The 24,779-nt window shown below is 44.0% G+C and overlaps 1 protein-coding gene across 2 annotated transcripts in view; it reads left to right on the top strand.

The window, feature by feature from the left end:
• CFAP410 (cilia and flagella associated protein 410) overlaps positions 1-24,779 on the top strand; it is a 182,841-nt gene that overhangs the window by 132,518 nt on the left and 25,544 nt on the right. For both annotated transcript variants that reach the window (XM_077275684.1, XM_077275683.1), the window contains 2 exons: positions 5,697-5,871; positions 20,250-20,346. In XM_077275684.1, the coding sequence (XP_077131799.1) occupies positions 5,697-5,871; positions 20,250-20,346 (272 nt within the window). The remainder of the gene's footprint in view (positions 1-5,696; positions 5,872-20,249; positions 20,347-24,779) is intronic.

Below are 24,779 nucleotides of genomic sequence, written 5' to 3'. Positions count from 1 at the left end.
GTGTCTGCCTTATTACATAGCTGGCGTCTGCCCTCTTACATAGCTGGCGTCTGCTCTGCTAAATAGCTGACGTCTGCCCTATTATATATGTGGTGTCTGCCCTATTACATTGCTGACGTCTGCCTTACTACATAGCATCTGCCTAATATATATCTGGCATCTTCCCTATTACATATCTGGCATCTGCCCTATTACATAGCTGGCGTCTGCCTTACTAGATGGCTGGCGTCTGCCTTATTTCATAGCTGATGTCTGCCCTATTACATATCTGGCATCTTCCCTATTGCCTAGCTGGCGTCTGTCCTATTACATATCTGGCATCTGCCTTAATACATAGCTGGTGTCTTCCTTATTACATAGCTGGCGTCTGCCCTCTTACATAGCTGGCGTCTGCCCTCTTACATAGCTGGCGTCTGCCCTATCACGTAGCTAGCATCTACCCTATCACATAACTGGCGTGTGCCTTATTATATAGCTGGCTTCTTCCTTATTACATAGCTGGCATCTGTCCTACTACATACCTGGCATCTGCTTTAATATATAGCTGGCTTCTGTCCTATTACATATCTGACATCTGCCTTAATACATAGCTCACGTCTGCTTTACTACATAGCTGGCGTCTGTCCTATTACATATCTGGCATCTGCCTTAATACATAGATGGTGTCTGCCTTATTACATAGCTGGAGTCTGCCTTACTACATACAGTGGCGGCCAAAAGTATTGACACCCTTGCAGTTCTGTCAGATAATACTCAGTTTCTTCCTGAAAATGATTGCAAACACAAATTCTTTGGTATTATCTTCATTTATTTTGTCTTAAATGAAAAAACACAAAAAGAATTGTCCTAAAGCAAAATTGGATATAATTCCACACCAAACAAAAAGGGGGTGGACAAAAGTATTGGCACTGTTCGAAAAATCATGTGATGCTTCTCTAATTTGTGTAATTAACAGCACCTGTAACTTACCTGTGGCACCTAACAGGTGTTGGCAATAACTAAATCACACTTGCGGCCAGTTGACATGGATTAAAGTTGACTCAACCTCTGTCCTGTGTCCTTGTGTGTACCACATTGAGCATGAAGAAAAGAAAGAAGACCAAAGAACTGTCTGAGGACTTGAGAAACCAAATTGTGAGGAAGCATGAGCAATCTCAAGGCTACAAGTCCATCTCCAAAGACCTGAATGTTCCTGTGTCTACCGTGCGCAGTGTCATCAAGAAATTTAAAGCCCATGGCACTGTGGCTAACCTCCCTAGATGTGGACCGAAGATTTCAACGCAAGATTGTGCAGATGTTGGATAAAGGACCTAGACTAACATCCAAACAAGTTCAAGCTGCCCTGCAGTCCGAGGGTACAACACTGTCAACCCGTACTATTGGTCAGCATCTGAATGAAAAGGGACTGTATGGTAGGAGACCCAGGAAGACCCCACTTCTTACCCCGAGACATAAAAAAGCCAGGCTGGAGTTTGCCAAAACTTACCTGAAAAAGCCGAAAACTTTTTGGAAGAATATTCTCTGGTCAGATGAGACAAAAGTAGAGCTTTTTGGGCAAAGGCATCAACATGGAGTTTACAGCAGAAAAAAAAGAGGCATTCAAAGAAAAGAAAACGGTCCCTACAGTCAAACATGGCGGAGGTTCCCTGATGTTTTGGGGTTGCTTTGCTGCCTCTGGCACTGGACTGCTTGACTGTGTGCATGGCATTATGAAGTTTGAAGACTACCAACAAATTTTGCAGCATATCAACCACAAAGAATTGAAGTATGAACAACCTCATAACAAATGTATTTTAGTCAAAAAAGTAAGTTTATTCAATAAAATACACAAACAAAGACTACAAATCCATAACACATATAAAGAAAATAGTCTGCTACAGAGTGTTTAGAATATTGGGTGCAGGTGCACCAAAAGAACACGCTACGTGTCACAGCATGGAGAGGGAAAGACAATAAGGGAATAGAGTCATGAATACCAAAGCTGACTCAAAACTAATTTTAGTCCATATGACACTACCTTTCACATAGGTGAACCACCACTGCACTAGTACTAATCATAAGCCAAAATAACAGTCCAGTGACCAAATCTCCCAAATGCAGGAGGAACACTAAGTCTCAAATTTCTTACCCTTCTCCCTCTCCATGATGCAAACACACGCCCCTACGCGCGTTTCGCCCACCGCTTCGTCTGGAGGCTAGCACGTGCTAAATTTGAGACTTAGTGTTCCTCCTGCATTTGGGAGATTTGGTCACTGGACTGTTATTTTGGCTTATGATTAGTACTAGTGCAGTGGTGGTTCACCTATGTGAAAGGTAGTGTCATATGGACTAAAATTAGTTTTGACTCAGCTTTGGTATTCATGACTCTATTCCCTTATTGTCTTTCCCTCTCCATGCTGTGACACGTAGCGTGTTCTTTTGGTGCACCTGCACCCAATATTCTAAACACTCTGTAGCGGACTATTTTCTTTATATGTGTTATGGATTTGTAGTCTTTGTTTGTGTATTTTATTGAATAAACTTACTTTTTTGACTAAAATACATTTGTTATGAGGTTGTTCATACTTCAATTCTTTGTGGTTGATATCTGGTTAGGAAGTATCTCAGGGCATTGTTTCCAATAGGATCTTGGTTGATCCTGCTAGGATATATGTATGATTATGGTTTCTGGACCTGGGTCATTGTTCAAAATTTTGCAGCATAATGTAGGGCCCAGTGTGAGAAAGCTGGGTCTCCCTCAAAGGTCATGGGTCTTCCAGCAGGACAATGACCCAAAACACACTTCAAAAAGCACTAGAAAATGGTTTGAGAGAAAGCACTGGAGACTTCTAAGGTGGCCAGCAATGAGTCCAGACCTGAATCCCATAGAACACCTGTGGAGAGATCTAAAAATGGCAGTTTGGAGAAGGCATCCTTCAAATATCAGGGACCTGGAGCAGTTTGCCAAAGAAGAATGGTCTGAAATTCCAGCAGAGCATTGTAAGAAACTCATTGATGGTTACCGGAAGCGGTTGGTCGCAGTTAGGCTGGTTTCACACTTGCATTTTGATCTGCAGCGTTTTTAAAAAAAACATGTGGTGAAAAAACGCTGCGTTTTTTAGACGCATGTGTTTTTGCATGAAGAAAAAAACGCGGCGTTTTGACGCGTTTACATGCGTTTTTTCCTGCGTTTGCATTTTTGAAACGCATGCAGACAAGTGTGTGACAGCTGCCAATCATCAAAATCAACTAGAAAACCCACTATTAATAGAATTACATAGGGTTAGGGTTAGGATCCCTAGGGTTAGGGTTAGGGGTAGCTTTTTATTAGAAGAATGTCCTGGTCACCAAGTCACTGATAAGCCACCCCCCACCATCAAGGTGATAAAGGGATCCAAACCCTAACCCTAACCCTAGGGATCCAAACCCTACCCATAACCATAACCCTTGGGATCCTAACCATAACCCTAACCCTAGGGATCCAAACCCTACCCCTAACCATAACCCTAGGGATCCTAACACTAACCCTAAGGGTTAGGATCCTAACCCTAAGGATTAGGGTTAGGATCCCTAGGGTTAGGGTTAGGATTCCTAGGGTTACTAGGGATCCTAACGTTGGGTTACTAGGGATCCTAACCCTAACCCTAAGGGTTAGGGTTTTCTTGTTTTTTTTTGTGTTTTCTTGTGTTTTTCTATAGAAACGCATGTGTTTACATAGACAGCAATACATTTACTAGCCGCTAGAAATTACTACAGGTTGCATTTCTGCAACTAAACGCACGCGTCAAAAAACGCATGCGTTGCCGAAAACGCGTCAAAACGCATGCTAAAAAACGCATGCGTTTTTTTAATGTTAAGTATAGAAAAAAAACGCATGCGTTTTTTAGCGCTAAAACGCTGCAGATCAAAATGCAAGTGTGAAACCAGCCTTATTTTGGCTAAAGGTTGTGCAACCAAGTATTAGGCTGAGGGTGCCAATACTTTTGTCTGGCCCATTTTTGGAGTTTTGTGTGAAATGATCAATGTTTTGCTTTTTGCTTCATTCTCTTTTGTGTTTTTTCATTTAAGACAAATTAAATGAAGATAATAATACCAAAGAATTTGTTTGCAATCATTTTCAGGAAGAAACTGAGTATTATCTGACAGAATTGCAGGGGTGTCAATACTTTTGGCCACAAATGTAGCTGGCGTCCTTTTACATATCTGGCGTCTGCCTTATCACACAGCTGGCGTCTGCCTTACTACATAGGTGGCGTCTGCCTTACTACATAGGTGGCGTCTGCCTTACTACATAGCTGGCGTCTGCTTTATTGCATAGCTGGCGTCTGCCTTATTACATAGCTGGCGTCTGTCCTAATACATAGCTGGTGTCTGCCTTACTACATAGCTGGCGTCTGCCTTATTATACAGCCGGTATCTGCCCTCTTACATAGCTGGCGTCTGTCCTATTACATATCTGGCATCTGCCTTAATACATAGCTGGCGTCTGCCATATTACATAGCTGGAGTCTGCCTTACTACATAGCTGGCATCCTTTTACATATCTGGCGTCTGCCCTACTACATAGCTGTCGTCTGTCTTACTACATAGCTGGTGTCTGTTCCATTACATATCCTTCATCTACCTTAATACATAGCTGGCGTCAGCCTTACTACATAGCTGGCGTCTGTCCTATTACATAGCTGGCGTCTGCTTTATTGCATAGCTGGCGTGTGTCCTAATACATAGCTGGTGTCTGCCTTACTACATAGCTGGCGTCTGCCTTATTACACAGCCGGTATCTACCCTCTTACATAGCTGGCGTCTGTCCTATTACATATCTTGCATCTACCTTAATACATAGCTGGCGTCCGCCTTATTACATATCTGCCGTCAGCTTTATTACATATCTGACGCCTGCCTTATTACGTATCTGCCGTCTTCCCTATTAAATATTTTCCCTATTACATATCTGGCATCTGCCCTATTACACAGCTATTACAGGTGTCTGCGCGTTACACAAATTGCGTCTTCCCCATTACATAGTTGTCATCTGCCTTCAACAGCAGCAAACCACACTACCACTGATCATACTATTAACATCTTAAATGCTGCTGTCACTGACAGCTGCATTTCAGAGCTGCAATTTATCCCAGGCATCCATTCGGGCACCCATTGCCAACATTATCTTTCCCCCATGACATAATCGTAGAGAGCAATGGTTTTTTATGACTGCCGGGGTCCAGCTGAAGGCCTCCGTGTGATCTCTCTTGGGTGTCAGAGTGTCATTTTTACTATATGCAGCAGTGCTGTATGTTGCTGTATATAGCAGAAGTGGTCAAACGATCTTTATTAGAAGTCCCCTGAGTTGCACATACATATTCTTTTTTTTTTTTTTTTTTTTTTTTTTCAAGGATACAACATGTTCCCATTATAATCTATGATGCTATTCAAATGTCCATGTTTTTTTGCACACCATGTGTCTGTGCATTTTTCTCAGGTATCACAGATGAGAAGTGGCAATACAAGTCTATGGGTCCATGAAAAGCGCGTCCAGCACACTGATGGAATCCATGTATCATCTGTGTGCTGTACGTATTTAACACTGCAAAGGATAGGAGAAGCTTTGTCATTTATTTAGTTATCTGTATCAACCACAGTTACCTAAACTCTTTCCTCGTACACTGTTGCAGAATTGTACCTAATTTGTGATCTTTTTCACGTTTCTTACTTGCTAGCTGTGACCGCAGAAGAGGTCTCTCATGCAATGACAGAAGGTGAAGAGATTACAGCTGCCCCATCTGACATCCCCAATGCAGAAAATGGCTCTCCTGGGCCCATAACAGAACACACCGGAGAGGTGTCCACCGAATCTGAGAACGACTTACTAAACTTCAGCATGGAAGAAACAAAGTGAGTCGTTAATGAGAATTGTCATTAAATGATACATTAGAAGAATGTGAAATCGAAAATCATAGTTATGAGTCAGGGCTAGTCTTTTTTGGCATCTACCATATTTTTTCGTACTATAAGGCTCATCAGACCATAAGATGCACCTAGGTTTTAGAGGAGGAAATTAAAAAAAAAATAGAAGCAAAAAATGTAAATTCTTTACTCAATATCCCCCATCCTGGTATGCATGGTTCCCTTATCCCCATCCTGGTATGCATGGCCCCAATCCTTATCCTGGTATGCAGGGATCCCATCTCCGTCCTGGTATGCATGGCCCCAATCCCTATCCTGGTATGCAGGGACCCCATCTCCATCCTGGTATGGATGGCCCCATCCTTATCCTGGTTTGCCTTCCCTACTTTCCCTCGTAGTATCCTTCTCCGGTGCTAGCAACTGCTTTATGCTTGTAAGCAGAGCATGGCAGTGACGTCATGTGCTGCTTACAAGCCGCCAAGGACCGCACATGACAGCACACCTGAGAGAGGGATCCGCTCCGCCAGGACACTAAACCTACTGAAAATAAAAGGACGGTACCTCTCCCTTGCTTCAGTTGGGTTTCCTGTCTTCACGGCGGTGTGAAGACGGATGTTTCACTCACCCACGCCTGTCCCGGAACTGGAAGAGCAGGCAGAACGCCTGTATACCGGCCTTCAAGCTGTGGAAGCGCTGTCCGCAGGTCCTGTGGGGCTTTAGCGCAAGTGCGGGCGTTGGTGCAGCGCAGTCGGGGGTCCTGGGGCTCTTCTGCGGCTGCTGCGCCGCTCTCCCACCTGCTGGCTGCGTGTGGCTCCATGGGGCTGAATTCCAGGTGGCAGCTGGCGTTGCTCGCAAGGCACGCTGGGAATGAGCGTGCCCGCATGACGTTAGTACTGTGCGCCGGATCCATGATGGCGACGCCCATAGTAAGAAAGCCGGCTGGGGTGCATAGCCTTTTAGCGTGTCCCGGCGGTGTGCGGAGGAGGGAGGGGCATGGAATGGGCATGGAGAGTGCAGTGTATCCCTTCTTAAATGGAGGGATGACCACAGAAGAAACGCTCGTGTCCAAAGCTCCCCACTATGGAGGATCATATGGAGCAGTAGCAGCAGCCCATAAAGTAGCAGCAGGAGCCTTTACCAGGTGCTATGCCTGGTCACCAGCACACAGAGGAGTAGCCGTTCAAGTGGAAGTAGCTGCAGTCATCCTGAACGGAGGTCGCAGGACTCCTCAGCATTTGGGAGAGACGTTGTCCGTACTCCTGATCAGCCTCAAAATCTGGTACCCTTGATTGCCAGCGGGTGGTGAGTGATCTTCATGAATGTCACTTTGGTGGTAATGGGCTACATTTTCTGTTTGCTTGCCAGGGGCCGAGGAAGGATAGTGCCACGTTAAAGAACAAGGACTATGCCCTCTGTAAAGTCCCGCTAGCAGTACAGTGGCAGAAAAATCTCTGCGCTGACTGTATTCAAAAGACCATTCAGGAAGAAACCCCTGACTTCGCCTCTAGCCTTAGGGCCATGATTAGGGCAGAAGTTAAAGATTCTTAAAAAGGGGAGCAAGAAAGGCCTTGCTTGTTACAGATTCTGAAGCCTCACAATCTGGTGAGGAATATCATGGTGAACCTCTGTCTCCCTCCCCCTCCTCTTCCATATCCTCTGACTCCTCTTCGGATAGCGATGTAGTGGGCTGACCATGCTTCTGACTGAAACCACGGATAGACTGGTGAAAGCATTCAGAGCTATGATGGGCCTAAAGGACGAAAAAGCGACTAGGTCCTTATAGGATGTTATGTTCGGGGGTCTGGAGGAAAAAATGAAGCACACATTCCCCGTTAATGCTAGAGTAAAAGCACTTCTAGACAAAGAGTGGAAGAAGCCTGAAATATCTGGTAGCCTCCCCTCATCTTCTAAAAGAAGATGCCCCTTTCGAGGAGAGACTCAGAAGGGTGGGATAAAATCCCTAAAATTGATGGAGCTGTAGCCAGGTCATCTTAAAAGTCATCCCTGCCCTTAGAGGACTCGGGAATGTTTAGAGACCCATTGGACAAGAAGGCGGATGGGTTCTTGAGACACCTGGGAGGCGGCCGCATGGGGTCTGAAACCGGCAATAGCCAGGACATGTACTGCCCGCTCCCTTATGGTCTGCCTGCAACAGATGGAGGAACAACTAAAGACTAAGGTGCCAAGAGAAGAGGTCCTAGCCAATATGGTGCTGGTACAAGGAGCAGCAGCCTTCCTAGCGGATTCCTCAGCAGATTCCGTAAGACTGGCAGCTAGAGCAGCAGGCTTGTCTAATGCAGCTAGGCATGCCTTATGGCTAAAGGGGTGTCCTGGTGACCTGCCTTCAAAGAATAGACTTTGTTCCATTCCTCTTTGGTCAAAAGCTGGAGGACATTTTGGAGAAAGTGGGGGATAAAAAGAAGGGTTTCCCTCGCTTTCCGGTGGATATTAGGAAACCTTTTTGGAGAAGAAAAATTTAATAGAGGCCGCCCCCCTGGGGACAGAAGGAGCTGGGACTTCAGAGACAGGAAAGGATCTGGATACATGTTTAAAGGACCCTCTACGTCATCAAAAAAGCCCTCCCAATGACGTCAGGTCAGAGGTAGGGGCAAGACTCTCCTTTCTTTTTCCCTGCCTGGGTAAATATCTCCCCCAGTCGTTGGGTATCGAGTGTCATCAAAGATGGCCTAATAATAGACTTTATTCGTCCACCCGGCAGACTTTTGTTTTGACACCCCGCAGGAAATCCCCAGGAGAACAACTAGCCTTGAAGGCCGAGGTGTCGGGACTGATGCTAAAGCAGGTTCTAATAGAAGTCCCGAGGGAGGAGGAAGAAAGAGGGTTTTATTCCCCCCTCTTTTTGATGCAAAAACCGGACGGTTCACTAAGGACTATTGCTAACTTGAGGAAACTCAATCGGTCAGTGGTGAATTACTCCTTCAAAATGGAGTCGGTAAATACGGCGATAAAAATGTTCCAGGACTGCTTCAGTTATAGACTTAAAAGATGCCTATTATCATGTCCCAATCCATCGGGACTACCAAAATTTCCTGAGGGTAGCACTGTAGGTCCAAGGGCAGGTCAGGCACTACCAGTATGCAGCCCTCCCATTCGGTCTGTCTATAGCTCCAAGAATATTTACCAAGTTAATGTCAGAAGTCATGTCCTTCCTCCGTTCTCGAGACGTAGTTATCATCCCGTACCTGGACGACTTCCTTATAATAAGGAGGTCGGTGGATCACTGTTTAAGCCAAACAGAAGAAGTGACTGCGACCCTAGAAGTACTGGACTGGAAGATAAATACCCTCAAGTCGAGGTTAGAACCAGAGAAAGTTCAGTCTCCTTCCTCGGGTTGGTTCTAGACTCCAGGTGCCAGCTCTGTCTCTTACCTTAAAACAAAATAATAAAAATACAGAGTCTTGTACTGTCGGCAATACAGCAGCCGGTAATGACACTAAGAAAGGCAATGTCCCTGCTGGGTTCGCTAACATCCTGTAATACCTGTTGTGGGTTGGGCACAATTTCACCTGAGACAACTACAGTGGGAGGTCCTGTCAGCACAAAAATTGTTGAAAGGGCATTTAGAGGGAAAATTACACCTTTCAGTGGGCGTGAGAGATTTCCTAATCTGGTGGACTGTAAAGGATCATTTGGCGTCAGGGGCCCAGTGGTTAAAGCTGATAGAGGAAGTGATCACGACAGATTCAAGCGGTACGGGATGGGGTGCACATCTAGGGGTCATCTCGGTACAGGGGTCCTGGTCCCCGCTAGAAAGAGATCAGACGTCGAATGTGAAGGAGTTGTGGGCCGTAGAAAAAGCCTTTAAACATTTCCTTCCTTTCCTTCAGGGTCACCATACCCAAGTCATGTCGGACAATTATGCAGTGGTAGCTTATATTAACCACCAAGGGGGAACAAGGTCCCTTTCCCTTATGAGGGCAACATCTGTTCTTTTCCAATTAGCAGAACAACACCTACTGTCCCTCACAGCTCTTCACATAAAGGGTATCGAAAACACAAAAGCGGACTACCTAAGTCGCAAAAGGCTAAGGCAGGGAGAATGGTCTTTGAATCCCCAGGTATTCCAACAGATCGTGCAGGCTTGGGGCAGTCCAGTAATAGACCTATTTGCCACTCTTCGCAAAAGGAAAGTGGAGCGCTTCTGCTTGTTAGATCCAAGATAGGAACCATTTGTGGTAGATGTCCTTCAGATACCGTGGAAGTTCAGCCTCGCTTACTTAATTCCCCCTATAGCAATGATTCTGCTGGTAGTAAGAGTAAAACATAGTAGGGGACATATAGCAATAAACACTATTATCAATGTGTTTGTTTAAAAAATAACAATTTATTGGAAATATATTTAAAAAAGACAGGTATATAAAATTCACAAAATTCAACAAGGTGCCTTTTTGTGTGAGGGAAGCAGTGTCAGTCACTGCAGATATAATATCATCAACAAGTGTGGAAATGGTTTTAGCTGGATAGGGTCCAATCATAAACAGCAGGTTTATCCACCATTAAAGTATATGGATTAAATTGCCACACTACCTTAAATTAGACCAGGTAGTAAGAGTAGTAAGAAATATCAGAGAGGAACAAGCTACGGTAATTTTCATTGCTCCATTTTGACTGAAAAGACCATGGTTCTCCCTCCTAAGACGGATATCGGTTACTGATCCATGGATACTACCAGAGATTCTGGACCTGCTCACCCAGGGACCAGCATGCCACTCAGGTGAAGAGCTTCCATCTGGCAGCCTGGAATTTGAGAGGGTGTTACTGAGTCAGCAGGGATTCTCACCAGGGCTAGTCTCCACCCTGTTAGAGAGTAGAAAACCGATTACATCTAAAATCTATGGTAGGACATGGAAAATGTTCCTGTAGTTTCTGGGGCAACCTTTGGGGGACGAGGCTCCGGTAGGAGCTATCCTAGAATTTCTACAGGCGGGTTTACAACTAGGGTTGGAAACCAATACGCTCAAAGTACAAGTGTCGGCATAAGGGGCCTTATATAATTGCAATTTAGCATCCAGTAGGTGGGTGTCCCGCTTTATTAAATCATGTAGCAGGTCTAGACCGGTTGTAATTCAAAAACTTCCTCCTTAGGATTTGAATCAAGTTTTAGAAGCACTAACTAGTAGTCCATTTGAGCCCTTACAGGAGTCGTCAGCAAAACTTCTCACTCTTAAAACAGTGCTACTAGTAGCTTTAACATCAGCCCGTAGGGTGAATGACTTACAAGCCCTGTCTATATGCCCTCCATACACACAGATATTTGAGAACAGGGTGGTTCTAAGACCAGATCCGGCCTATCTACCCAAGGTAGTTCTTAAATTCCATAGGAGCCAGGAGATCGTATTGCCCTCATTCTGTGAAAATCCTAGGAATCCAGGGGAGGAAAAATTTCATACGTTGGATGTGAGGAGGTCCATGTTACAATACATGTCTATGACTAGTCGATGGAGGAAGTATCCGTCCCTATTTGTAGCTTTCCAGGGGAGCAGAAAGGGCTATGGGGTATCCAAAAGTACCATTGCCAGATGGATCAGGGAGGCCATTAGCTTATCCTAGGCTGTGTGTGGCGCTCCGGTTCCTGAAGGCATCAAGGCTTACTCCACCAGAGCTGTGGCTACTTCCTGGGCAGAAAAAGCAGAGGTATTGATTGATCAGATATGTAAGGCCGCTACCTGGTCCTCACCATCTATCTTCTTTAAGCACTACAGGCTAAACCTATCCTCCTCAATTGATATTACCTTTGGTAGAACGGTGCTGCAAGCAGTGTTCCCTCCCTAAGGTTTTTCATTCTCCAAAAATCTCTCAGGTGTGCTGTCATGGGTGAAGGGAAAACACCAAGGTTACTTACCGGTAGACTTTTTTCCAGAGCCCATGATAGCACCTGTATATTCCCCCCTTTTCACTCTTTGGTGTGCACTTTAGTTGGGTGCTTTTTGTTTTATTAATATGATGTGGTGATAGTTTGCCATGTGAACTAACGAGGGGGACCTCTCATGCTCTGTAAACCAACTGAAGCGAGGGAGAGGTATCGCCCTTTTATTTTAAGTTGGTTTCCTGCCCTGGCGGGGCGGATCTCTCTTTCAGGTGTGCTGTCATGGGCTCCGGAAAAACCGGCTACCGGTAAGTAACCTTGGTGTTTTGTATGTATTATTTTGGTCTGTGAAATGGACCAAAGTAGAGCATGCTGTGATTTTACTATTAACTCACTATGTACCATTATTTTTTATCATGGCAAGCATGACTTTGCACAACAAGTTGAAACCGAAAACCCCTTTAAGGCAGAAAATGGGGCTAATATCTGCACAAAGCAATGCCTGCTCGTAGCATATATAGATTACGTTATGCAGCCATCATCTGCCCCATCAGCCACAAGCGGAGTCTTCAGCTCTTAACCTATTACATGCCATGGTCAGTCTGTACCAGTAGCGTTTACAGCGTCTAGCCTGGGTTCACGCTGTTATAACCTCAACATGATTGTGGGCTGCCGATGGGTTGCCATTACAATAAGGGGTCTGCTAAAGACACATGTGCCTGTCCTGACTTTACTCTAGTGAAAGGTTGCAAGAGGTGAGAAAAAATGATAACCATTACTCAGTTCGGCTGCCTTATTGAAAATCAAGCCAGTCGTGACCACAAAAGCAGACAGGGCTGCCATCATGTGCAGCTCCCGTGTGCTTGTCCAGTTCCACATAATGATTCGGGCACGTCTTAAAAGTGGTGTATGCCTCTGTGCATCTCGCCATAAATCTTACTCCATTCAGAGGCTTGGAGTAAGATTTGTGACCTAAAATACATTACAACTCATCACATATTGGATGCACTGGGGTCGTCGCCTTTGTCTTCACTGTCCTGTCCCCAGATTCAGACGTTTTTTTAGCTGGCCAAAGAGGCATGGAAGCATTAAAAGGTGTAAAAAGTTTGCGAATTTTCAGTGTTTCACTTTTCCAGAGAAAATACTTTGATGGCTCAGGGCCTTTGTTCTTTTTTTTTTCAGCAGTGGTTTGTGCTTCGCAGTTTTGAACCGATGCCACTTTTGCCAAGTGTTTTTCTGATTCTGGATCTCATGTACATTGATCTTGACTGAGACCTGTGAGGCATACAGTTCTTTAGATGTTCGTCTCTGTCCTTTAGTTACCTCCTGAGTGAGTCATTGATGCGCACTACTGGAAATGTTCACTACTATTCTGCATTTTCTCCATTTGTGGGAAATTTGCTCTCATGTATGTATGTGTAGCCCTTTTTAGACCTGTAGATTTCAATAACTCTATTTCCTATCTATATGTCTATTTTTTACAACGTGACTTTGTGTATTGTTTTTTGAGATTTTAGATCCCACTAAGTATGGTGAGCCAGGTTCACTTTAATTGATGGTTTAGATTCACCAGATTTGGCAGCTTTGCGGCTGCGGTTGGCTATCAGCAGGCCTGAAAACCACAGAAGACCTGTGCCACTGAGGTCTTTCCTCTCTTTCTTTGCACAATTAGTTAGGCCCCGATTCATCAAAGTGTTCACGCTAGAAATCTGGCTGTTACCAGTGAAATCATTTTGAAACTTGGAGTTTTCACCAGTTTTGACTAGCTCCGCCAACATCTGTGCAGCTGCAGAAGGACAAGCCATGGTGACGCCCACCATGTTGAATTCATTACTTTACTCTACAAATCTTACTTTATTGGCTTGTTTGATTCATTAACAGGCATGCACCTCTTAATGAATCCACCAGGCCTCCTCATAAGGATTGGCGTGTACAGCAATGGTCTTGCTGAATCGGGGCCTTAATCTTGATGGAGAATAGCTGTTTCACTTGCACGATGTAAAGGTGTTTTTGCAGGTGAACAGGTGTATTCCTGCAAGATAAAGTGGTTGTGCAAGGAAACGGTAAAAAGACCGCAGCAGTTAAAAGCTGCAGAGTGACCGCTGTATGTGGACGCAGCCTGAACTAAACTACTGATTTGTAGTTAAACTGGTTAATTTAGTAGCAAAGGGCAAATCATTTTTTTATAGTGCCATAAAAGCATTTTTCCAGGATGTTTGTCCTGGCAGCACTATCAGGAGGTTGTCCTTCTTAACCTTGATAGGGACAGGAAAACATGAGAGGTTAAAAGGCCCCTCCCTCCACCATCCCTCAGTGTTTTTCTTGTCCCTATCAGGGATAGACACAGAAGAGATGTACTCACATCTTCCAGTCGAGCTGGAGCTCCTAATGACGGGCGCAAGAGGGTCAGGATGAGGTCCTCGCATCTCTCCCCTTCCTCCTGTGGGAGGTCCAGAGGCCAACACCCCACTGATAAAGAATCCCCCAGCCTGTCCAGTCGAGCAGTGGCTCCTGGGGTGAACCTCTTCCCCTTTGGGTTTTCTCGGCTCAAGCTGTCCATCCCTGTGCGCGGCTCCTGTGCGCGTCAAAGACTGAACGGCACTTCTGGTTACAGGGGGGATGACACGCAGGCCTCTAGTGCTCGGCGTGTGTTCCTGCATGGAACGCTCTTCCGGGATTTGAATAAAAGACGCTGAATCCTAAATTAAAGGGGAACAGCCTTTTTGATAATTCAGATGGAAGACAGGTGAGATAATATTATTTGCAGAAGGGAGCTGAGATTCCAGTGCATTTAGACTGCCAGCGATGGAAGGACAAACCATTGGCCAATATGATAGCCCTGATAAATCCCCTGTACAAGTGAGTTATCTGGTTGTTTTTTTTCTCACACTGTCACACTGTTCGCCATCTGTGTTATAGTACATGGTATGATCCTTTTTTCCTTTATAGGACAAAGAAGTCCCTAAAATGTCTGACACCATCTTCACCTAAGAGGAAAGGGAAGTGATCTGCCATGTGTAATACTAAACTGCCTGACACATATGGGAAACAGTTATGCCCAGAGTGTATCGCCAAGGTGGTTAAAGATGAACATACCTCCTTTATGACCGTCATGAGGACCATAATAAGAGAGGAGGTTCAGAATTCCGTCACCGAGTTAGTCACCCCGCAATCCTTTGGATGGCTCCCAGGCAAAAAAGACCTCGGTGGGAGATAATTATTCCTCCTCTGAACTGGATTCTATCAGGTTATACTGACCCTGAACAGGAGGAAAGATAAGAATTTATTACAGTTCCCCCAGAAGAGAAAAATAAATACCTTTTCTCTTGGGAAGACACTGACACAGTTTTATCAACTGTCAGAAATACCATGAAGGTGCCAGCTCTCTTCAATATCGGATTAATTATTTGGAGGTTTAAGGAGCCTTATGAATAGACTATTCCCTGTTAATAGACATATAAAGGGTATGACCCTGGAGGAGTGGGAAGACGTAGAAAAGAGAAGATCATAATCCCAAGGAGTTTCAGGTCACATCTACCCTTTGAGCCTGAGTATGGGAAGAAATTAATAAAGTTGATATCCCTATAGCCAGGGTAGCAAAGAAAGCAGCTATCCCTTTTGAGAACTCGTCATGATTGAAGGATCCTATGGACAGAAAGGCAGATGGTCTTCTCAAAAAACATGGGAGACCTCTACAGCCATAATTAAAACTAATATAGCATCTACCTCTGTAGCAATATCCATGAGTATATGGATAGAAGAGATAGAGGCTCATCTAAGGAAAAAGACATCCAGAGATGAGATCCTCAAATCTATGCCATTGCTCAAAATGGCAACAGGATTCATGGCTGACGCCTCAGCATAATCATTTAGATTTGCCGCAAAGAATGGGGAACTACCCCACACTGCTAGGTAGGCAATCTAGCTTAAAACCTGGTCAGAGGATAATCACTAGAAAAGCAAATTGTGCTCCATCCCCTTTTCTGGCCTTTGAGTGTTTGGTCTTGTACTAGGCAACATGCGAGAAAGGGTCTCAGATGAGAAGAAAGGTTTTCCAGAAGAAAGACCTAAAAGGGTTTTGTTCTTTTGGAGGCCTCATACCCATCAGAAACCGAAATATACTGGTAAACAGAAGATCGGTAGATGGAGTTACCCGAAGGGAAACGGAGGAAGGAATACCATTCCCACTTCGGCAAATAGTTCAGATAGGCAATGACACCATGAAAGTGGGGGAAAGACTCCAATTCTTTCTCAGAGCCTGGACAGAAGTATCCAAGAACACATGGATACTTCAGACAATAGCAAGAGGATACAAGATACAATTTGTGCAGATCCCTCAGGGAAGATTCCATCTAACAGCTATTTAGTCCTTCAAGATCATAAGAAGGCTACTAGCAGACGTAAAGAAATTGGTGGATTCAGGGGCAGTAGTACCAGTGTCAGTCAGGTTGGTTTCTGGGATACTATTCAAGACTATTCTCAATAAAGAAACCCAGAGGCGATTATCGCACAATAATAAATCTGAAGTCTGTAAACAGATGGGTGTCCTACAAGAAGTTCAAGATGGAGTTGATAAGTCCTACAATTCCATTGATCAAGGGAAACATGGTAATGTGCATGTTAGATCTCAAAGAAGTATTATCACGTTCCCATTCATCCTTGTAGCCAGGAGTATCTAAGATTCGTGTTGGAAGAGAAAGGGAAGATTCTGCACTACTTGTTAAAATGCCTGCAATTTAGTCTTTCCTAGGCACCATGCATCTTCTTTTTTTTTTTAATCAGATAAATTTTTATTAAACGTAACAAGGTTAACAACCACTCATATGACAATAATCTTTTAGATTAACAAAAGAAATGCCCCACCCCACCCCCTCCTTCCACCCTCCCGGAGACCAAATCCAGGGCATACAGTAATCTGTCCGTATTAGCTGAAAGAAAACAAAGTAAACTGTTTGCATAAATTATACAGTCTGGTATTTCATACAAATAACCATCAATTATTCCCATCCAGCCATGGCTGCCACAAATGGCGCCATGCATCTTCACCAAGCTGGTGGCAGAGGTTATAGCTTTCCTCAGGGAACAAGAAATATTTATTGTCCAATATCTGTACGATTTCTTGTCTGTTGCAGAGTACCCCCAGCAACTAAAGGCCAGTTTAACATCATCCTTCTTAGTGTTAAAGAATTTAGGATGGATCATAAACTGGGAAAAACCAGATCTTGTTCCAGGAAGACAGAATATCTTCCTAGGAATCCTCTTGGCCTCTGAACAGCAGATATCCTTCTTGCCAGAAAAGAGACAGAAAGAACTCCAAAACAAAGTTATGGCCTTCGGAGAGAAATCACAGGTTTCTATCAGGAAAGTTATAAGGATTCTGGGACTGATGACTGCTTCTATACATGGGGTTCGGTGGAGTCCATTCCACTCAAGCATTACAATATCAGGTCCTGACAGCCTGCAACAGAAGAAATTGGCTAGACCAGAAAGTAATATTTTCAGCAATATCAAAGAAGTCATTAGCATGTTGGACTTCCATTACCAACTTGACGAAGGTGATTATGTGGAAGCTGTCTACGTTTATATTGGTCACAACAGAAGCAAGCAGCAGTGGCTGGGCAGCTCATGCAGAAAATTAGTACATACAAGTTACCTGGCAAAAAGCAGATCCTCTCAGGTCATCCATCCTTAGGAGGCTTCAGGCAGTCTAGGAATTGGTAAAAAGATGTGGGTCAAGTCTAAGGAACCAACACATCTGATTCTGTTGAGGGAGGATCTAAAGTCATCCTTCACAGTTAACTCAGTGATTTCCAAATTAATCTACAGGGCGTTGCCGGCAACTGAAAATGACCAGACAGAGACGTATGTCTCTGTTTGGGGTATCAAGCAGATCTCTGGGCCCCCGTTTATTGTGTATGACTTTTCATAGTCATAGAAATTATACTTCAACCAATCAGCATAAGAACACGCTCACAATTCTTAACCTATAAGAATGCAGGAACAATCTGTACGTCAAAGTCTCGTATAACAATACACCCTCAGTCTCATGTTCTGTTCAGATTGCAACAATCAAGGTCTCATAACAGCTGTAAACTTTAGCCTAGTAACAAAATTTATCTTAAAACAGCAAAATGGAGTTGAAAGGCACAAAATGGAGAATCTTTCTTAATTTGTCCCTTCACAATTCCTGTCTGTCAATATGATGACAGTGGCCTTCCTCAGACATCAAGGGCGGCCAAGACACCAGACAGGCAGTAGCATGGAGGAAGATCTTATGGGCAGAGGAGACAGTGCTTTCAGGGTCAGCAATACATTTGAAGGGGTCTCATAATTTGGTATCAGACTTTCTCAGCTGGATAACGGTTCAACAGTCAGAATGGGAGCTGAACTGGGAAGAATCTCATCATATAGTACTCTCATGGGGTGCCCTCCAGGTGGACTGGTTCGCTACCAGTAAAAATGGAAAAACAGAAATGTTTTTTTCCCTCAATCAGGAAGACAGGTGATCATAATGTTACCATTTTGGCCCAGGAGAAGCTGGTTCCCCTTGCTGAGAAGGATGTCCATAGAAGATCCCATCATCCTTCCAGAGAGGCACGATCTACTGGTTCAGGGGCCAATACACCATCCCAATGTGAAGCTCCTACAATTGTCTGCCTGGATCCTGAGGCGCAGATCTTGAGGTCCAAAGTCCTCTGTGACTCAGTCAACACAACTGTGCAAAAAAAGTAGGAAGCCAGTAACGTCAGCAATATACACAAAAATATGGAGAAAATTCTGTGCACAATATCCTGAGGCGACGGTAGAATTCTCTAGCCCTAATATCCCTAAAATGTTAGGACTTTATCAAATCCTGCTTGGAGAAACTAAAACCTAGCACTTTGAAAGTGCAGATCTCTGCTGTGAGTGTTTGTTTTCCTGGACAATCCATGGATTGAAAAATTCATTAAAGCCACAGGCAAAATAAGACCCATTCTTAGAGCCTACGTCCCACCATGGGATTTAAATACGGCCCTAAATTGTTTATGCAGACCACCATATGAACCACTTGAAGATTCAGATATAAAATCTCTCTCCCTTAAGACTGCATTCCTGGTCGCCATAACAGCCAAACGGATTGGGGAAATACAAGCGTTTTTCCATGAAAAAAAAACCATACTTAGACTGCATTACTTTCAGGCTAGATCCTGCGTTCCTACCAAAAGTAGTGACATCCTTTCATATGATCCAAGAGGTTGTCTTGCCTTCCTTCTTCTAGGACCATAAAAATAGTCAAGAACGGACATTTCATTCCCTAGACGTCAGGAGAGAAGTCCTCCAGTATTTGGAATCCACAAAAGAATATCGAATAGATCCCAATCTGTTCTTACAGTTTGGGTGAAAAAACAGGGGGGGGGAAAGACACTGAAATCAACGTTGGGGAGATAGGTTAGGTCAGTGATTCAGTGATCAGCCAGACCTACTCCTCAGAATAAGTCTCCAGTCAACATCACAGCACATTCTGCTAGAGCAGTAACCATATCTTGGATAGTGCAAGCAGGGGTCTCGGTGGACCAGATCTGCAGTGCTGCAACATGGACAAATCGTAACGCCTTTTGCAGACACTAAAAACTGGAAGTTTTATCTGGCCAAAAACTGGCCTTCGGAAGAAAGGTCCTCCAAGCAGAAGCCCCACCCTGAATGTAACCTCTGGTATTCTCCTGATTGTGCTGTCGGGAGGGACATCCTGGAAAGTAGGCATTACTCCTACCGGTAATAGATTTTCCAGGAGTACATCATGACAGTACCCTCCCTTAAATTCCTATCCGATATGAGAAAGTAACGTATGTAGAAGGAAACTAAATAAAATAGAGTTGCTTCCATCCTGGTGTGGTACTTGAAAAAAATCATTGAGGGGTGGTGGAGGGAGGGGCCTTTTAACCTCTGGTTTGTTCCTGCCCTATCAAAGATATGAAGATAACCTCCTGATGGTGCGGTCATGATGGACTCCTGGAAAACCTATTACCGGTAGGACTAATGCCTACTTTTCTCTTCAAATGTTACATTGTCACTCAAAACGTCTTGCATTAGTTCGATGATCTGAACACAGATGCACAAATATAAAAAATGGGATTGGGGGGAATACTTTTGCACAGCATTATAATTCACAGCAGTTTACGAGGAGAATAAGAGGACTACTTATTTCATCCATGAGTGATTGCAGTGACTTGAGGAATCTGTGGTAGGATGGAATCTGTAGGAGAGGTGGGAGTTTGATGAGGACTGTCACTACAACTTCCTATCCGTAAACTAACTGCATCCATTATGTTTCTCAGCAGTGCAGGATGCTTATAAAAAATGAATCCTGCTGTACTGCTTTCTTCTTACTAGCTGTTCAGCATTACTGAGTGTGTGAAAAGGTAAAACTGGAATTCAGGTCACCTTCAATGTATTGTGACTGGATTTTAGTAATAGTTTTGAATATGTTACATTCTGCAATTTTGTATTTTAACCTTTTTAATTATCAAGTAGTGTTAATTCTCCATGCTTCTTTTTGTAGCAAAATACGGGAACAACTAGGCATGAAACCACTTCCAAGAGACAAGTTTTCCCCATTCTCATCACCAATGGAGCCCTATGGAAGCCGAAAAAGGAAGGTATTACGTTACATACACTGAATGAAGAATCATCACACAATGGGCAGCAAACCTGAGCTTTCAATAACTATTCTTCCATGCCAATAGCAGTTAAATTACTCCTGCATATAACAGCTAGGTATCACCATCCAGATGCCTTCCCCTTCTTACGTGGGATGGGAATGTGCATCACAAGTTTCATGACAGTTTGAGGTGTACAGTATTGGATTGTGCTGTCACAGAAATAGTCAGATTCTTGATCTGTGGCTGGGAACTAAATAATCAAGAATCTGTCAATTCCTGAGTGCACCAATCGATTTGAGCTGAAGTAATTGCTTCCACAGTAAGATGGTTGCTAACAAGACAGCATCACATTCTGCATCATTAGAAATGCAGAGAAGAAACTCTGAGGCTTCCTAATATACAGAGATCACCAATAGCAGCCTAGTATCAGCAATATGTATTACCTGGAGCTGGAAGGAAGGCACACTTAATTTATCATTGGCATATTTGGAGAATATGTATAAGAAAAAAATACCTGCAAAGACATGTCCTATACAAAAGATATATCCTAAACACCCCTCTAACCCTTCCCTTCGCATCCAATTTTCATTTTTTTTTTTTCATTGTTTTCTATTTCCCTTCTTCCAAGAGCCATATCTTTTTTTATGTTACCATCCACATACTTTATATGAGGACTTGCTTTTTACAGCAGGAGTTCTAGTTTTGAATTACACTATTCATTTTTCCCTATTATGGAATTCAAGCCCAGGACCGGGATCACTACAGCAGGATGTTGGTTCTAGCAACAGGAAAACATCTGCTGTAGAAAGGAGGAAGATAGGAGTGCAGCAAAGGTCAGGCAGATATTGGTGGTAGGGGACTCTAAAATATTAGGCAAGGTCATCTGCTGCCGTGACTGAATGCCGAACAGTGCGTTGTCTGCTGGGTTCTCTGGTTCGGCATATTGCAGATCGGATAGACATTGTTGGGTGGGCCTGGGGAAAACCCAGTGGTCATGGTACACATTGGTTCCAGTGACAACGTTAAAAGGAGATGGAAGGTTCTTAAGTGATTGCTGGAAACTAAAGGCCCCGTCTCACATAGCGAGATCGCTAGCGAGATTGCTGCTGAGTCACAAGTTTTGTGACGCAACAGCGACCTCAGTAGCGATCTCGCTATGTGTGACACGTACCAGCGATCAGGCCCCTGCTGCGAGATCGCTGGTCGTGTCGGAATGGCCTGGACCATTTTTTGGTCGTTAAGGTCCCGCTGACATCGCTGAATCGGTGTGTGTGACACCGATCCAGCGATGTCTTCACTGGTAACCAGGGTAAACATCGGGTTACTAAGCGCAGGGCCGCGCTTAGTAACCCGATGTTTACCCTGGTTACCAGCGTAAATGTAAAAAAAAACAAACAGTACATACTCACCATCTGATGTCCGTCAGGTCCCTTGCCGTCTGCTTCCTGCTCTGACTGAGATCCGGCCGTACAGTGAGAGCACAGCACAGCAGTGATGTCACCGCTGCACTCTGCTCTCACTGTACGGCTGCACTCAGTCAGAGCGGGAAGCAGACGGCAAGGGACCTGACGGACATCAGATGGTGAGTGTGTAGTGTTTGTTTTTTTTGGTAACCAGGGTAAACATCAGGTTACTAAGCGCGGCCCTGCGCTTAGTAACCCGATGTTTACCCTGGTTACCCGGGTGCTGCAGGGGGACTTCGGCATCGTTGAAGACAGTTTCAACGATGCCGAAGTCGTTCCCCTGATCGTTGGTCGCTGGAGAGAGCTGTCTGTGTGGCAGCTCCCCAGCGACCACACAACGACTTACCAACGATCACGGCCAGGTCGTATCGCTGGTCGTGATCGTTGGTAAATCGCTATGTGAGACGGGGCCTTTAGTGAGAAGCTGAAGGCCAGGACCTCCAAGGTGGTGTTTACAGAAATACTGCAGGTGCCAGGAGCATCGTTAGAAAGATAGCGGAAGCTTAGGGAGATAATAAGTGGCTTAGTAATTTGTGCTGGATGGAAGGGTTTGGGTTCATGGAGAACTAGGACAACTACTCTTTCCGGTAGGATCTTAAAGACCCCGCAGCCATCTTTCAGCCTGGGGACACCATTGAGACCATTGGCAGAATGCGATCGTAATCTTGTTGTGCCGATGGGAGCAGAGAGGGAGCTTCCTGTCTCTGCGATGCCTTTCGATGTCGCTGTCACTATTGACAGCAACATATGAGTTTAAATGCTTGCGATCGGTGCTAGACCCAATCGTGGGTGTTGCTTCAGGGTGTCAGCACTCATATAGAGCTGACGCCCGCATTTGATTGCGGCGGTGCTCATCGTGAGCTCGCACGTTCATCGTTAATATACAGTGGGGCAAAAAAGTATTTAGTCAGTCAGCAATAGTGCAAGTTCCACCACTTAAAAAGATGAGAGGCGTCTGTAATTTACATCATAGGTAGACCTCAACTATGGGAGACAAACTGAGAAAAAAAATATCCAGAAAATCACATTGTCTGTTTTTTTATCATTTTATTTGCATATTATGGTGGAAAATAAGTATTTGGTCAGAAACAAAATTTCATCTCAATACTTTGTAATATATCCTTTGTTGGCAATGACAGAGGTCAAACGTTTTCTGTAAGTCTTCACAAGGTTGCCACACACTGTTGTTGGTATGTTGGCCCATTCTTCCATGCAGATCTCCTCTAGAGCAGTGATGTTTTTGGCTTTTCGCTTGGCAACACGGACTTTCAACTCCCTCCAAAGGTTTTCTATAGGGTTGAGATCTGGAGACTGGCTAGGCCACTCCAGGACCTTGAAATGCTTCTTACGAAGCCACTCCTTCGTTGCCCTGGCGGTGTGCTTTGGATCATTGTCATGTTGAAAGACCCAGCCACGTTTCATCTTCAATGCCCTTGCTGATGGAAGGAGGTTTGCACTCAAAATCTCACGATACATGGCCCCATTCATTCTTTCATGTACCCGGATCAGTCGTCCTGGCCCCTTTGCAAAGAAACAGCCCCAAAGCATGATGTTTCCACCACCATGCTTTACAGTAGGTATGGTGTTTGATGGATTCAACTCAGTATTCTTTTTCCTCCAAACACGACAAGTTGTGTTTCTACCAAACAGTTCCAGTTTGGTTTCATCAGACCATAGGACATTCTCCCAAAACTCCTCTGGATCATCCAAATGCTCTCTAGCAAACTTCAGACGGGCCCGGACATGTACTGGCTTAAGCAGTGGGACACGTCTGGCACTGCAGGATCTGAGTCCATGGTGGCGTAGTGTGTTACTTATGGTAGGCCTTGTTACATTGGTCCCAGCTCTCTGCAGTTCATTCACTAGGTCCCCCCGCGTGGTTCTGGGATTTTTGCTCACCGTTCTTGTGATCATTCTGACCCCACGGGGTGGGATTTTGCGTGGAGCCCCAGATCGAGGGAGATTATCAGTGGTCTTGTATGTCTTCCATTTTCTAATTATTGCTCCCACTGTTGATTTCTTCACTCCAAGCTGGTTGGCTATTGCAGATTCAGTCTTCCCAGCCTGGTGCAGGGCTACAATTTTGTTTCTGGTGTCCTTTGACAGCTCTTTGGTCTTCACCATAGTGGAGTTTGGAGTCAGACTGTTTGAGGGTGTGCACAGGTGTCTTTTTATACTGATAACAAGTTTAAACAGGTGCCATTACTACAGGTAATGAGTGGAGGAAAGAGGAGACTCTTAAAGAAGAAGTTACAGGTCTGTGAGAGCCAGAAATCTTGATTGTTTGTTTCTGACCAAATAATTATTTTCCACCATAATATGCAAATAAAATGATAAAAAAACAGACAATGTGATTTTCTGGATTTTTTTTTCTCAGTTTGTCTCCCATAGTTGAGGTCTACCTATGATGTAAATTACAGACGCCTCTCATCTTTTTAAGTGGTGGAACTTGCACTATTGCTGACTGACTAAATACTTTTTTGCCCCACTGTATGTATATATATATATATATATATATATATATCTGTCTATGTATGTATATGTGTATGTATATATAGATAGATAGATAGATACATACATACATACATACATACATACATACATACATACATACATACATACATACATACAGTTATCTGGCAAAAATTAAGAGACCACTGCAAAATTTTCAGTTTGTCCGATTTTTCTTTTTATGGGTACATTTTTGAGTAAACTACTGACATGTCTCCGAAGTTCCAAGCAATGAATTTTGTATTTCTTTTCTGAAAATGAGAAATGGTCAAAATAACAAAAAATGAATTGCTTGCAGACCTCAAATAATGCAGAAAAAACAAGTTCAAAATCATTTAGAAACAACAATGCTAATGTTTTAACTCAGAAAGCCTTCAGAAACCAATATTTTGTGGAGTAACCATGATTTTTAATCACAGCTTTCATGAGTCTTGGCATGCTTTCCACCAGTCTTTC

The sequence above is a fragment of the Ranitomeya variabilis genome, chromosome 7, assembly GCF_051348905.1.
Source record: "Ranitomeya variabilis isolate aRanVar5 chromosome 7, aRanVar5.hap1, whole genome shotgun sequence".
NCBI lineage: Eukaryota > Metazoa > Chordata > Amphibia > Anura > Dendrobatidae > Ranitomeya > Ranitomeya variabilis.
The sequence above is the reverse complement of the archived record's forward strand: the minus strand, read 5'-3'. Positions and strand labels throughout refer to the sequence as shown.